The 14,456-nt window shown below is 38.1% G+C and overlaps 1 protein-coding gene across 2 annotated transcripts; it reads left to right on the top strand.

The window, feature by feature from the left end:
* Positions 1-236: 236 nt before the first annotated feature.
* LOC139960054 (heat shock factor protein-like) lies at positions 237-14,003 on the top strand. 2 transcript variants are annotated; one of them, XM_071958088.1, is made up of 12 exons: positions 237-571; positions 2,895-3,003; positions 3,629-3,759; positions 4,693-4,811; positions 5,156-5,287; positions 5,830-5,917; positions 6,221-6,606; positions 7,284-7,386; positions 7,987-8,034; positions 8,738-8,773; positions 9,448-9,511; positions 10,002-14,003. In XM_071958088.1, exons 1-12 carry the CDS (start codon positions 455-457, stop codon positions 10,166-10,168), a joined length of 1,500 nt encoding a protein of 499 aa, XP_071814189.1. In that variant the 5' UTR covers positions 237-454; the 3' UTR covers positions 10,169-14,003. The 2 variants fall into 2 exon arrangements, with proteins under 2 accessions (XP_071814189.1, XP_071814198.1); XM_071958097.1 differs by lacking the exon at positions 7,987-8,034 and having other exon boundaries at positions 239-571.
* The last annotated feature ends 453 nt before the right edge of the window (positions 14,004-14,456 follow it).

The following is a 14,456-nucleotide window of genomic DNA, read 5'->3' as shown; positions in this document are numbered from 1 at the left end:
AGCACGTCAAATATGAGTATTTAGTAATGCTCAATTAAGTAACTTATTAAAAGTAATGCATACCAGCTTGTCTCTTTCACCAAGAACATAATACCCTTTGACACCTTCAAAAGCCCTGCTCAGTAGGACCATGGTAGGACTATATACCCGTGTGTCTCCCCCACCTGCCCCAAAACTAAATTAGCAAAACAAAAAACACGACAGTATTCATAATAACGAGCAAATAAGGGATATTTGTATCCCAAGTGGCATTTTGCTTGTCTTGCTTTTAGCACTTATCTTGTATATTATCTGAACAACGTTGACTATGGAAATGACAAAAGCATTACAAACATGAACTTGAATATTTGCGGTAAGATTTCACAATCAAAACAGATAGGCAGCCACACAGGGGCATTGGCGAATGCAAGCACAACTTGTTATTGTACACTTCGCCGCTTCCTAGCAGTTCAGAATGACCTCGCAAGCTGCATCGACTGCAGGGGGACCTGCACCAATTCCTGCTTTTATTACAAAACTGTGGATGCTAGTAGAAGATAAGGAAACAGACAAACTAATTAAATGGAATCAGGTAACACGCTGCTAGTGACAGTAGCCCTTCAAAAATATATTTCTCCCTTGTCGTTTCAGGTCTATCCTAACATTATCAGACTAGTCATATGATGCATGTAGTGATCAGCCTACACCTAGCCTAGTGTTATTCCTCTCACTGTCAGTCATGGTAAAAACTAATATGTACTCACTGTGGGTGCCATCTTTACAGTTAGTGGGTACCTTTGTTCTTACTATTCGCTTGAACTTTTTTTTCTGTAGCAATGTTAAATAGTGGGAGTTACGTAGGAAAAAGGCATATTAGGCCTATTCCTAGGACTAATCGGAAAGTTAAAACAGCTGAAGTTGAATAACCTTACCTAGTCTAGACTAAGGCTGAAAGTGGTGTTCACAGGATTTCAAGAACAGGGGAGGGCAGATTAAACTCTTCCTGGCTGAATTAGATATGGGACTGAACCTGTGTAGAAAGGCCAGAGGATCTATGACTTGACAAAGGAGTGGATCCAGCCCATTTGCTGTGGAGTTGCACATCAATACAGTACAGGCCTAGGCCCTATGGTCTAACATGAGAATCACATTTCATGTGTGAGAGCTCTGCCCGAAGATATAACATATGTTTGCCTCCTAACAGTATGCTTTTCCTTGAGAAGGAAGGAAATCATTATTTTCATTTTTTTGTCTTTATGAAAAGAAGCATGGAGATAAATCATTGCTCTTGTTTTTTACAGTGGAATCAGACTCATGGTGGGAAGAGTACTTTTTATTTGCTAGAGTCATAGCTGCGGTGAACTAGACTGGGAATACACCTTTCTACTGATTTTTTTTTTCTCTGAAAGGCTGGATATAATTGTACTCAATGTTCTCCAATCCCACCCATGCTTCAAATCTCTATGTGCAAGAATAATTTTTTAAACTATTTCATGTTTAGGTTATCCACATTCCAAATTTGAAGAACTTTAGGTTGTCCAAAATATTATAATATTGTCAAGTTACACTTGTATAGAGTAATTTAGATGTAAAACACTCCACTTACAATGTAAGGAAGGGTCCTTTTCTCAACACTGTGTTATTTAGCATTAATGAATTGTTAGCTGAAGGCTAGAACATGTAGGGGTCATTGCAGTACACTGAAGAAAAATCATGTCTGTAAACAGTTCAACAGTTTGACTCTGTTACAAATACTCCTTAAATATTGTATTCTGTGTAGGCCAACAGAGAGCAAAGTTTGAAAACCATTTAAACATGGTGGAGTATAAATAAAGCTTGAAGAACCTTGTCCACAACAATGGTCGATGCTTGAAAATCCTGTTAGTAGTACAGTACTGTAGTGTTTCATTTAATAATGCAGTGTACTCATATAAACTGTGGCAATGAACAACAAAGCCTGTTGGTTCTATACACCCAAGAAATTAATCACACCTCCTTGATTTTGCATTCAGAAAATCGTCAGTTACTGATCATTAGTAAATATTCGGTTAGAATAAATTTGATATTAATAGACTGGTCATTAAAAGTGTCATTAAAAGTCAAATTATTTCAAGCTACAGTTAGCATGGCAGGTAGTCTGCCATTGCGTTCTTTGCGAAATTCATAGAGCATATGCAAAACGGACTAGAGTGCCTTCCGTTGGATGCTTGTTCCAAATAATTCTGTCACTGATGTAAAGAAAAATGCAGATCATTAAAAGCAGAAGAATGTTGAATTATCCAGCAGCTTTAGAAACATTTCCAAAGGCCAAGCCTCTGCCACGTTGTAGGTGATATTTGGTTGAAACCGTACCCTTTTTCATCATCCAGCCATTTCATTGTTCCCCGATAAAACTTTAGAGAGATTTGGAAATGACGGGCAATGCTTCAGGTGATATTTAACGAACAAGCAACCGTACCTTGTTTCTCAATTAAATTTGCCAGATTGGATCTATTTCTAACTGCCAAGAAATTGATTGTGAGTTTAAGGCTTCATCAAAGTAAAGATTGGAAGAATATGATCTACATAAAGAAGGAAAAAAAGAATTTTCAACTCATTTTGATAAGAAGCTTAAATATTTATGGTATAGTCACATTTGCCACATCTTAAAATAACACCAAAGTCTTACATTTACTTCATAAAATGCATTTCTTCGAGCTGTAAAGATTATGATAAATGTCGGCGTGATCTGTAAATGCAAATATTTCACATGGAACTTCTGAGGCGGTTCATTGCTGCCACTGGTACAGAGTAATATTAAGACACATAGCTTATCGTAAATTACTCCTGCTCTTAAATCCTGCCTGTGGCTGAAATACCAATTATATTAATATCAATTCTTTTCATCAAATGACTTTTTTTTCTTTTCGTCTCAGGATGGTACAAGCTTCATCGTGTATGACCAAAGCCAGTTTGCAAAGGATGTTTTGCCAAAGTACTTCAAGCATAACAACATGCCCAGCTTTGTTCGCCAGCTTAACATGTGTGAGTTCTAATTTTATTGTCATAGTTTGGCTGAAATTTGGAAATTGAGCTTTTATGTACTTTGTTTGGAGATGGGCGAGGGAGGAGTGGTTGTGTTTCGTTGATGACATAGACCACTGTGTTCTTAACTTGTTGACAAAATGCAAATGTGGCCATGCCTACAGTAGATAATGCCTGCTGTAAATATTGTTGTTGGCCATGACAATGTTTCTTTCAACCTTTCTGCAAGTTTCAGACATTATATGTTGTCACATTTATTCAAACACATAAGATCGATGGAGGTGTATTCATTTGTGGAGTAAAACCTTATAGATGTTGCATAAGAAACATAACCAATTCCTTCTCTCAAAAAAATCCATCGTATTTACATCCGTGGACAATTATATCCTCCGCCCCATCTTTGAAGTCTTCCTAACTTCTGTGTGCCTTCTTGGGTGTATAAAGAATTTCGCTGGTAGACTAGAACTCTGACCTGTCACATCCTTGCCCATAGTCTGGGACACCTAATTAAAACCCCAGTATCCCTGGGCAGTAGCCCCAACCCCCCACCCCTAACTCACCAAACCTTGTATGGCCTGCATATTGAATAAAACAAATTGACAGGTCTGTTGTTTTGTCCAAACAGATGGCTTCAGAAAGAAATTTCAACCTGAACAAGGAGGGTTGATAAGACCTCCAGCTGCAAATCAGATTGAGTTTCATCATCCACATTTTTTGAAAGGAAAAGAAAAAGAGGTTGCTTTGATAAAGAGAAAGGTATAGAGGTCTCCTTTCATTTTTACAATTTTTCAATTTTCTAAAATAGAAAAAAAAATCTGTTAGAAACTAAATCTCTGTAAACCTAGTTTGGTTGGTTCCCATTGGTTAGACTACCAAGGAGAGAAGGGGTTTAAAAAATTCTGCATAGTGGATGTCACAGGTGAGATTACTATGAACGGTTTTTTCCTCAATTAAAGGTACTTGTTAGTTCCTGCAGTTAGTTTTGATTTTTGCTGAAAGTTTGAATATATATGTTTAGTGATTATGTTGGGTATGGTGTTTGGTAGTTGCCTCAAGCTCTTTAACAGTGGTGTTTTTAAGACCCTTTTTCTCTGGTTTTCATGTTTTAGCATAAATGTGACATTTTGAGAATCATTTTAGAAGATTGGCCCTCTCACGTGTCATTATTTGATTTTGTAATTTATGTTAATTTTTGGCTCTTTTAGGCAGACTTGGAGACTTGAACCAGTCAGTAATATCAGCTTGGTGACACCTGTCCTTAGTTCCATTGATCATGTTTTACTCATGTATGCATATATAGATGATGTTCTCTATGAATATTCATCAGTGCATGTCATTGTGACTGATGTGATCTTGCATCTTATACAGTATGCAATTTACTCATACAGTGTTTCAAACAATCGATTGCAATGTAAACCCACTTTGTGTGCTCCAATTGCTAATCTTCGTTGACGTACAGTAGTTTGCGAGTGTTGTGTTACGGTTGGGATACTTCATTTTATGAGAACTTGGCCCTACAGAAAAGTGCATCCGTAGATTTTAGCACAAGAAGAGACATTTTGCAACAAACTTGGGCTATGGTATTGAGATTACCAGTTGTCTTTCGCGCCATAAAAAAATCAACTGTGTAAATGGAACTGAATGGATTTTGGATTTTCATTCCTTTTTCTTTGTTCTTCTTTGCTAAAGATACCAATCAAAGACGACCTTCGTCTACATTCAGAAGGTGTCAACTCGATTCTGAAAGACGTGAAGCATATGAAAACGAAACAGGCCGGCATCACTGGCAAGTTGGAGAATATAGAAAGGTGAATGAGAGATGTCTTACAATTCAGATGGGTTGGTGATTTGGGGGATTGTCGACAGTGGCGTCACCAGACATTTCAATCTTGTGGGGGGGGGGGCACAGCACTTAATTAGGGGGGCACAAATTTTATTTGTAAATGCTGTCCTGGGGAAGGGGTCTAAGGGGGAGAGGGTAGTTAGTTATGATTAATTAAAGGTCCTTAGATTCAATCTGGTGCTATATTTTGCAACTTGAAGTAACATTATGTTCAAGAATTTTTGGGAGGGCACATGCCCCTCCTCCCCCCCCCCCCGCGTCACTTTTTTTTCCTGTTAACTTAACTTGCACCTCTCCGTCTCATCGTAGGGAAAACGAGGCTCTGTGGCGGGAGGTGATTTATCTCCGAAAACGGCACGAACAGCAGCAGAAGATAGTCACCAGACTGATTCAGTTCTTGTTGACCTTGGCTCAGCAGAAGAACCCATTAAAGAGGACACAGTGAGCTTAAGTTTTTAAATCTAAACTTGTGAACAGATTAAAAGATTCAAGCAATAATTCAAAAATTTAAAAAATGTGGACCTATAGGCAACCAAACATATTTGTTCGTGGGTTGTTTTTTTTTGGTGGGGGGGTTATTAGTATTTTCTTTGGGGGGGGCAAGTTTAATGATAAAATATTTTGAAAAATATTAGAAATGAAGTGGTCACATGGAAATCCTTAATGATATTCAAATGATCTACTCGTCCACAATTGTCAGCCAGTCACTTTTAGCATTAGTATTAGTTAGATGCAGAAACCAAGCATTATCTTATCCATTCATGTAACACACTGAGAATGTTTGTTCAAATTGCTGCCCACCTCACATCCCTAGTGGCACAGAACTGCATTAGTGGTGGAGGTCCAAGCAGGGAGAGTAGAGGGGTGGGTTGGGGGTGTTGGGGCTTACATAGGGGTAGGACATGAACATGGAGTAGACTTACTGATTTTGGGGCCTAAATAAAAGAGTTCAAAATTCAAATCAATTTGTATTTTGCTTAAAGATTACCAATGATTGGAAGTACAGTTGGGGCACCAAGCAATGCCAAGTATGCCAAGCAGATGGAAGACTTTCTCGACACCGATACAGAGGTATGCAAAACACTTAAACAAGGGCATGGGGGAGGAGTATGAAGGGGTTGAATGAAGTTGCCTTTGGGTGGTGGTGGTAGTAGTATCAACATCAGAAAAGCACAAGGAATATCAATAAAGAATTTGGTCTTTATGTTTGCAATGGTTGATCACTTCAGTTTAATTTGCCATTTTCAATTGAAAGTATCGGATGGCATCCATTTTAATGGAAATTTGTGTTTATTTGTCTCTTGATCGACTCTCAAGAGAAGTGATTATCAGGTGGTATATTGACTTCCTTTTGCTTTTCTGCCTTGTCTCTAGCCAACGGGTGAGCAATTCTTCATGGGTGGTGCGACGTTATCGGAAATGGAAGACGTACCACCCGATGTGCTGCCAGGGACCACTTCAGAATTGTCACCTACTGAGGACCTGGGACTCTCCATCTTCCCAGCTTTCGATAATTCTGAGCAAGATCTGGAGCTGGATCCGGTCGGTGAGGTACCCATCATCACATCCCCTGGCGGAGGAGGAGGAGGGGACATGCTGGATAATGAGAGTCCAGTCACGCAGGATACTGGCCAAATCCTGCCAGTGTCCATCTCGGCTACAAACGACAGTCGACTCTTGATGCCTCACGTACCACAGGAACAGCCGTCTGTCTCGGGCCCTCCCGCCTTGCAGAGGGCGCTCTCTGTGGAGGAGCAAAGGTTGGTTTTAGTTGCTAGGTGGATAAAAAGAGAAGAAAACGTGATCAAGGAAAGTGGTCTCTAGTTTCCATCATTTGCAAGGAATTTGAGGCTTAAATGTTTTTGTACCGACCGTTTTTGTTCACTTTCTGCATGAGAATGAACTCTGGCATAAATTTGAGAGTGGTTCATCAGTATAGCTTTCTCTTCACTCTGCTCACCTAGTCATTGGCGGCATTTCCTCTCGTTGTGTGCTATTTTGTAAAGGGGATTTCCTCCGTTCCATCAGCCTAGAAAATAGTCTACTCGCTTACATCAAGCAGAAAATCGGAAAGCCCTCTTAGTAAAGTTGATCTGTTATTTCGACAGTGGTTGGGTATCTAAGATGTTCCTGGGGGTAGGGATGGGAATAAATATGACATACCTGCCCTCTACTTGTTGAATCCTTCCCCTCTCCCCCCCCCCTCCCCCCGTCCCGCCTCCGAAACAAAATGACCCTGAACGTTTCATGAAAGTCACTTTAATTACCACATTTGAAGAGGTTTCAAATAAGCCAATGTTGTATGAAGTCTTTAAACTTCAGTGGTTCATTTGACTGAACTACCGGTGCTGATGATGGCTAGATTTGATTTTTTTCAAAACAACTGATTATATGACTGAGTATTATTTGAAAGAACTGTCTTTAATTTCACTCTCAGACAAGAGATCGGCGACCAAGTCACAGGCATTCAGAATAACCTCGAATACATTCAGACCCTTCTCGAAAACTCACCAAGACTCAGCGTTGACAATATTTGGGATGTAAGTAGCTCAACGATTCTTGGTATTTTGGATGTAATCAATGTGGTCAGATCATGCGTTTCATTTCTTCCTCACAGGTTGTGCTATCTTTCTTTGTCATGAAGGAGAAAAGACACTGCGTGGTGATGGAGTTTGCTTGATATGTTTTACACATTGTATGTTATTGTCTACGATTACAAGGAGGTGCTTGTATTATACTATCAGTCCAGACTTTCAAACAATTCCTGGTGGAATGGGGGCCGGTGGGGGGGGAGGGGGGACATTGCGAGGGATGGACGGCTAGGAGGATGACATAGGTGGAAACTGGACTAATTGTCTGAATTGCTGATAGGTGCTTGGATTAAACTTACAAATAGTAGAGAACAGGATCAAAGGTATTTCTCTCTGATGTTGATGTACACATTTAACCACAAGTTATTATTTGTCGAGAGAGAAAGATGAAACAAGAATGGAAATTTGAAATGTAAGATTTTGTCATACGGTGGGAAGTGAATAATTAGAATGGGCACTACAGGGGCCAAAACAGTCAATATTTGGAAAAGACAAAATAAGACATTTTTGAATATCAGTACATTGGAATAAAACGTTGTCTCTACTTAGAAGCTTTTGGAGACATCGCCCAGACTGAATTTGGGAAGTATTTCAGAGGTGAGTTGTCTGCAACATTCAGTCTTACAAGGGAGACATTCACATTGGCCATTAAATTGCAAAAAGGAGGCAGCACTCCAAGCTGATGAAGACCACCCACCCTATACATTTTCAGCATGACATATATATGTTTTGTGTCTGTAAAAATAAGCTAGGTTTGAAACCATCAAAAACTTGATCACGTCCTCAGAGTTTTTAGTTCAATCAGTCAAAATATAACTATAACATAATTAATTATAATTACATCACAGTTGTCATGACACTGTTTTTTTAGATTTCCACTAACAAGACTGACAGATATGCTATCTCAATAAATAAATCAACTAACAATTATCAACTAACAATAAGCAACTAACAATAATCAAACTCGTAAGATTTTACAGAAACTATTTTTACGTGAGTGCAATAGTAAGGTAGGTTTTTTTCATTCAGGAGAAACCAAAAGCTTTTCCAACCTGAAATGGTCTTTCAAATTGTAAAAAAAAATCTGAAATGAGCTTAAAAGAATAAATAATAGTCACCCTAGGTGAAGTGTAAGTTATAAGCCAAGTGGTTTCTCGCTGATGCCAATGTGGCTGGGTTAGCATGGTATCATAAATGCTTTCTAGCTATGCCGATATTATTATCATTGTCATCATTATAATTATTATAATAATAATAATATGTGATTGTTATCGTGAGATATTTTCATGCTTTGTTACAGATCTTTCGGACAGAAGACAATGCTGATAGCAGCAATGTGAGTATTACGCAAATCGTTTAAGGAGCGTATAAGTGAGAGGAAACTACGAAATTCAAGGACATGATTAAAATGCTACTTAAAGTTAAAGGAGTAATTTCACACCCCAGATTTGAGTTAAAAATGTTGAAATTGGAAGCCACTCCAAGTGTAACTTTGTAATCCATAAGCCCCATTGGTGGTCGCTTAAGCATCGTCAAAATAACTGCTGGTGATTATTATAATTATCATCATCTTTTGTTTAAACTTATACCGAGATAAATACATGTCACGGTCCTCTCTATTTTCAAATGTCTTGATTAGTCTCGTCAAAAGAAGTAGAAAGTGTTTTCCTTTCTTTTTTCCGATGAGATTTTAAATTAAAAAAGCATTGACAGTTAAACAACAAGCATTCCATTTTCAACGATAAAATGGACAGGACGGCTGTAAGTCTTGGCAATCGAAAGTTGTTTTGAAGATTAATTTTGCCATGAGATAATATATATTACAGGGTCTGTCCCCAGAAATATCCCTTAAGAATTTTGGTATTGTAACCGAGATGCGGATGATGTGAAAACTTTGAAACTGCAAATGTAGGGAACGATTAAAATTTAAGAGACGTTATTAACTGTAATGGCAAGATGGTTCTCTACTCCTGCCTTATCAGTAACCCTGTTATCTTCTCACCCAAACAGGATTTCCTTGAAACACTGGTCGAATCAAATGGCTTGAATATTCCAAATACAAGTAACATCAAGGGTAAAATATCAAAATCAATTTTATCTTAAAGAATGAATTTCATGAATAGAGGGCGCTGGTCCTTAAAAGTTCCACGAGCTGCCGTCTCTGAAATCACTGAAAATTTCTTTTCAGGAATCTCAGACGGTCAAAGCTCCTGGTCAAAGCACCTGCACATTCTCTAATCCACTCTGACGTTTATTTTCAATCATGCACACTAACCGAGTTTAAGCTTTGAGCGTCAGTGAAATAGTGACTAAAGTCACCGAAATGGAAGACACTGGACTTGTACCTGCGATTCTTCTCGTAATTATTGATGACTAGATCTCTTGAAATGTACTTTCACAGCTAGCACTTAGATTGTGATATGTTAGAGCACTGTACAAAGTCCTTTAGAGGTCCCCATTCAGGATAGATAATTCACATTAGGATGGTATCTACTGTACTGTTAGATCCCTGCTGAAGAACAACCCATGAAACATAGTCTTATAAACACTTCTCTCCCCGACAGGAACAGAAGTAGTCCAATATCAGCAGCCATCCAGTTTTGAAAACACGTTACCATCAACCATCTTTTCAGAGGAGGATGAAAATTTGCTGCTGACATCATTAGACGAAGACGCAAAGTGTCTCGTCACGAGTGACCAGCTCAATGAGGACGAGTCTGCGGCCACCTAAAGGACCAAGTCCAACCTTTTCGTTTTGGATTGTAAAGCTGCATAAATGGGTACAAACATTTTAATTTGCACCGTCGACACGACTTTGTCTGAGTTATATTCAACACCAAAAAGTGTAACTTTGTGAACGAGAACTTAAGGAGGATAAGTGTTAGGGGGAGTAAACGCATAATTCGCTTCTAGACAGGTTGTTCCTTCCTCTACCACTTGTAAGGTGAGGGGGAGGGGTAGAAGATATGGCTATTGAATTTTTTTGTAATCTGGGGGGTATAAACCAGAGTTTGTGGTTGAGAGAATGCTTTGGTACCTGAAAAAAATGACCTATTCTCTAACCCACGAAATCCGCGCCATGAATGGTGTAAATTATGCAATAAGGTTGTGGGAGAAAGAACATTGATTCTGTATTGGATGAAGCTACTGGTGCATAAGTTGTGATATAGATATAGCCAAACTGGTGGTAATACTGTAGATGACTTAATTTGATTAAGGAGTATGTGGTTGTCTGTGAACATCACAAAACTTGGTCGTAGTTAAGCACAAAGTTTACACAAACTCAATATCCAGCTGTGAAAAGGTCATATCATGTTGTATGTCATATGCTGTTTATTATGAATAAAACTATAAAGGGTAAAGACAGTTATCACGTTGCGGGAAGAAAAACTAAATTCTTTAAAGAACGATTAAAATAGGAAAGAAATGAACGGAAAGATTTCACCGAGTTGAGAGATTCCATCCACGCGTTTTGTTTTATGATATAGTTTGTACGAATCGTAAACATGTGGCAAACCAAGATGATTGATGGGCAATATTTGGTATTAACCACAGCAGGTCCAATCACAGGCCCAGACTTTAACACCCCCCCCCCCCCGATGCCACTCCCTTGTCAGGTCTTGTAAATTTATGCCATTTTGCAAAAGATTGACTTGGTAAAACCCAGCACAATGGTGAATTGTAAATGCTATGAATTATTTCATTCAATCTCAAAGTTGCATTCTAGCATTGGAATTTAAGCTTCCTCTTTTGAGTTTGTTCTCAAACTTTTCACCAAGCCTACCCAAGAATTACTAACGATAAGATGGCAATCGTTCAAACCAAGACTGAACATCAATTATCATTGATTCCATTCAGTTCTTGTAAAGGTTTCAAAGCCGAGACAACCTTCATATTATGATGGATTGCGTTATTCAGCCAGTTGGGACAATTTCCTAATGCTAATACCTCTCTAAACTGTACGCCAAATATCATGCTCTCAAAGCACTGGTATTTTCAGTACAAACAGTTCGTAACCTTGATCTGATAGAAACATGATATTAAATCATACTGCTCGTACTGACAATACGAGTGCTCTGAAGTGGGACATGACACTACAGTATAGAAAAAATTGTCCCAACTGGGTGCGTTGTTCTAATGATTCATGAATATTCAAAAGCTAAGTGCTTCGAAGAAGTTTGTAATTTATATGTACCCCACAGAGGTGATAAGGTGACGCGCATCATAGAACTCGACTCCAGGCAGGAAATACTTACACGCATAGGCCATAGGCAAAGGGAATGTATTGTGTTTACTTTGTCTGCATTTATTTATTTTTTTATTGAGAGGTATAATCTTTTTCTTTTTTGGGGGGGGCATATTGATATGTATTCCCATTAAATGAATCATTGTACAATGTACATGTTTTAAGTGTATAGCTGTAATTAAATATTCCAAAACCTTTGAATGATATATCTGTATATGATTAATAACATTGGCAGTTGGGAAGTCCAGAGAGATTCTATACTGGTGGTGCTTGATGGTTCTGTATAAAATAAAAATTGGTTTGTAAAAATAATTAAAATAATCTATAAGAAAAACGAAGATATTTCATTATCTTGCAAAATATTATATAGAAAAAAGTTCTGTAACTGATAGGTCATTTAGCTACTTTAGCTGAGTAAATATTTGAAGAAATTTTTTAGCATTTTGGTTTCGATGATAATCGTAACCCATGATGGCGTGTGTGTGTATGTATATGTGTGTAAGTTTGCGTTTGTGACGCCCAGCTTGTAAACACGATATCTCAAGAAGGGAAGGTCAGACCAATTCATATTTAGTGTGTAGATGTACCACATTGAGTACAAGAAGCCTATTGTTTTTGGTGGAGGTCAACGGTCATTTGGGGTCACCAGGGGTGAAAGTGTGAAAACCTTTTAAACACGATATCTCAATTAGAAAAGCTTGAGAGGACCTCATATTTAGTGTGTAGAAGTACCATATTAAGTACAAGAAGCCTATTTAGTGGAGGTCAAAGGTCATTTGGGGTCACCAGGGGTCAAATTGTTAAAATCTTGTGAACACGATATCTCAACATGGGAAGCATGAGCAGACTTTTATATGTAGTGTGTAGGAGTACCACATTGTGTAAAAGAAGCGTATTTTTTTTGTGGAGGGCAAAGGTCATTTGAGGTCACCAGGGGTCAAATTTTGATAACCTTGTAATCACCATATCTCAATACTGGAAGCTTGGGCCAACCTCTTATTTAGTGTGCAGAAGTACCACATTGAGTTAAAGAAGCCTATTGTTTTAGTGGAGGTCATCAGAGGTCAAATCGTGAAACGATTGTAAACATGTACACCCTCACTATACCTTATGTCAGATTCATGAAGAAAACTACTCATGTTACATCATCGAAACCACAATGCATATTTGCATTCTAGTTTTATTTTAATTTTGTTGTAATATAAAAATATTGCGATATATGTCAATACAAGATTTTGTATTGGGTTATCCCTTACAGAGCTGCCTCTAAAAACCTGCATATGAAACTTTGAAACAAAGTTGAGATTAGCAGCACTTAACATTTGCTAATCAAGGGATACAGTATTGTGTTGCAAGATTAGTTATGTAAATATAAAAGTGTCATTAGATTGGCTTTGATAAATGACCAGTATGTATCATACTATTGATTTGTTGCTATGTTTAGTGGCCTAAACTTTAAACTACTCTTTACAAAAACTGAGGAATTCTTGATACAAATTGAGTTTTTAAGAAAACTGCAGTAAATGAGTAATGGAGTATCTCGTTTCTTCACAATTCTGGTGTTCTTATGTTTGAGAAACAAAACAAGAAACTGATGGGGCTGTTTCAGTTTGAAACAAAAATCTCAAAACTTTTCGAAACTTTTAAGCCATGAACCCATACTGGCATACTGTAGTTACCATGTGTTTAAGCAAGTAGGAGGTTGTGGGGGGGGGCTCATTGGAGGTGCAACAACATCATTTAGGAAGTGTTATATGTTTAACAAGATGTTTCCTTACATGCACTCCTATTATCTATGTATTTTATTTTTGTGGTATAAAATGAGAAACAAAAACATAATATTTTTCTTTTGTTTGTTAATGATTTGATTGCTTCGTTTGATTGCTTTGTTCCCCTCCTGCAACCCCCCCCCCCACCCCAAGGGTTTTAACCCTGATAGACATTAAGCCACTGATGCCAAGTATCACTGACTTCAGATTTAAAAGCAAAAGAAATTGTCAGGGGATATGAAGTTTGAGGCTTTTCTCTTAGATTTTGCTACTAGGTTGTACTTGGGGGTTATGGCGGGGAAGGGGGGGGGGGGGTAGTGAACCATCTTTTCCGCATTTTGAGTTGTGTAGGAGAATGTGGAAGTCAAAATGTTAAAGGGGTATTGCTGACCACAAAGCCACTGATGATTCTGGAAAATATTGACATAAGTAATAATAAGTGTAAAGTTTACCAAGTTCAAACTTGAAATATTTCAGTATGCATACCAACTTCACATATCGCTTGCTGCCATGTAGAATATTAAAGCGGGATTTTTCTGTGCCAACTTAAAGGATTTCTTGTTGTTATTGTATTTTGTTTTAATCTTATTTTGTTTCAAACATTAATTTATGGGCCCATTAAGTCTGATTGGTCCAGGTGGGTGGGGGGGGGGGGGGGAGTGAGAGGAAGATGCAATGAATATTTTGGGTTAGATGTCTTTAATTTCAAGGCTTCATGGATCGGGGAGAGTTTAGTTTTACAATTACGTCCTCACCTTGATTATTATTGGCACGTTGATTTGTTATGTGAAAATAGGGAAAACGGTCAAAAAGAATTCATAATGTTTAAAACAGATAACCCTCCCTCCATTGCCCCTGTTTCTCTTCCATCGAGTCTCTCCGTCCTCCAACCCCCCCCCCCCTCCTCCCTTAATTTAATATAAAAAAAGAGCTGCTACTAATAGTCGAGTTCATTGGAAGTCAGTTTCCCCGATTATTAAAATAAACAAAAAGAAAGATTTGCT

This window comes from Apostichopus japonicus, chromosome 3 (genome assembly GCF_037975245.1).
Source record: "Apostichopus japonicus isolate 1M-3 chromosome 3, ASM3797524v1, whole genome shotgun sequence".
Classification (NCBI taxonomy): Eukaryota; Metazoa; Echinodermata; class Holothuroidea; order Aspidochirotida; family Stichopodidae; genus Apostichopus; species Apostichopus japonicus.
This window is presented reverse-complemented; position numbering and strand designations above follow the sequence as displayed.

What these genes read in the sequence shown, in the direction of transcription:
- LOC139960054 (XM_071958088.1), top strand. Translation starts at nt 455, where the DNA reads ATGACCTCGCAAGCTGCATCGACTGCAGGGGGACCTGCACCAATTCCT. An exon ending in TTGCTTTGATAAAGAGAAAG is followed by an intron (nt 3,760 to 4,692) that starts GTATAGAGGTCT and finishes TCTTTGCTAAAG; the next exon opens with ATACCAATCAAAGACGACCT. An exon ending in AAATACAAGTAACATCAAGG is followed by an intron (nt 9,512 to 10,001) that starts GTAAAATATCAA and finishes TCTCCCCGACAG; the next exon opens with GAACAGAAGTAGTCCAATAT.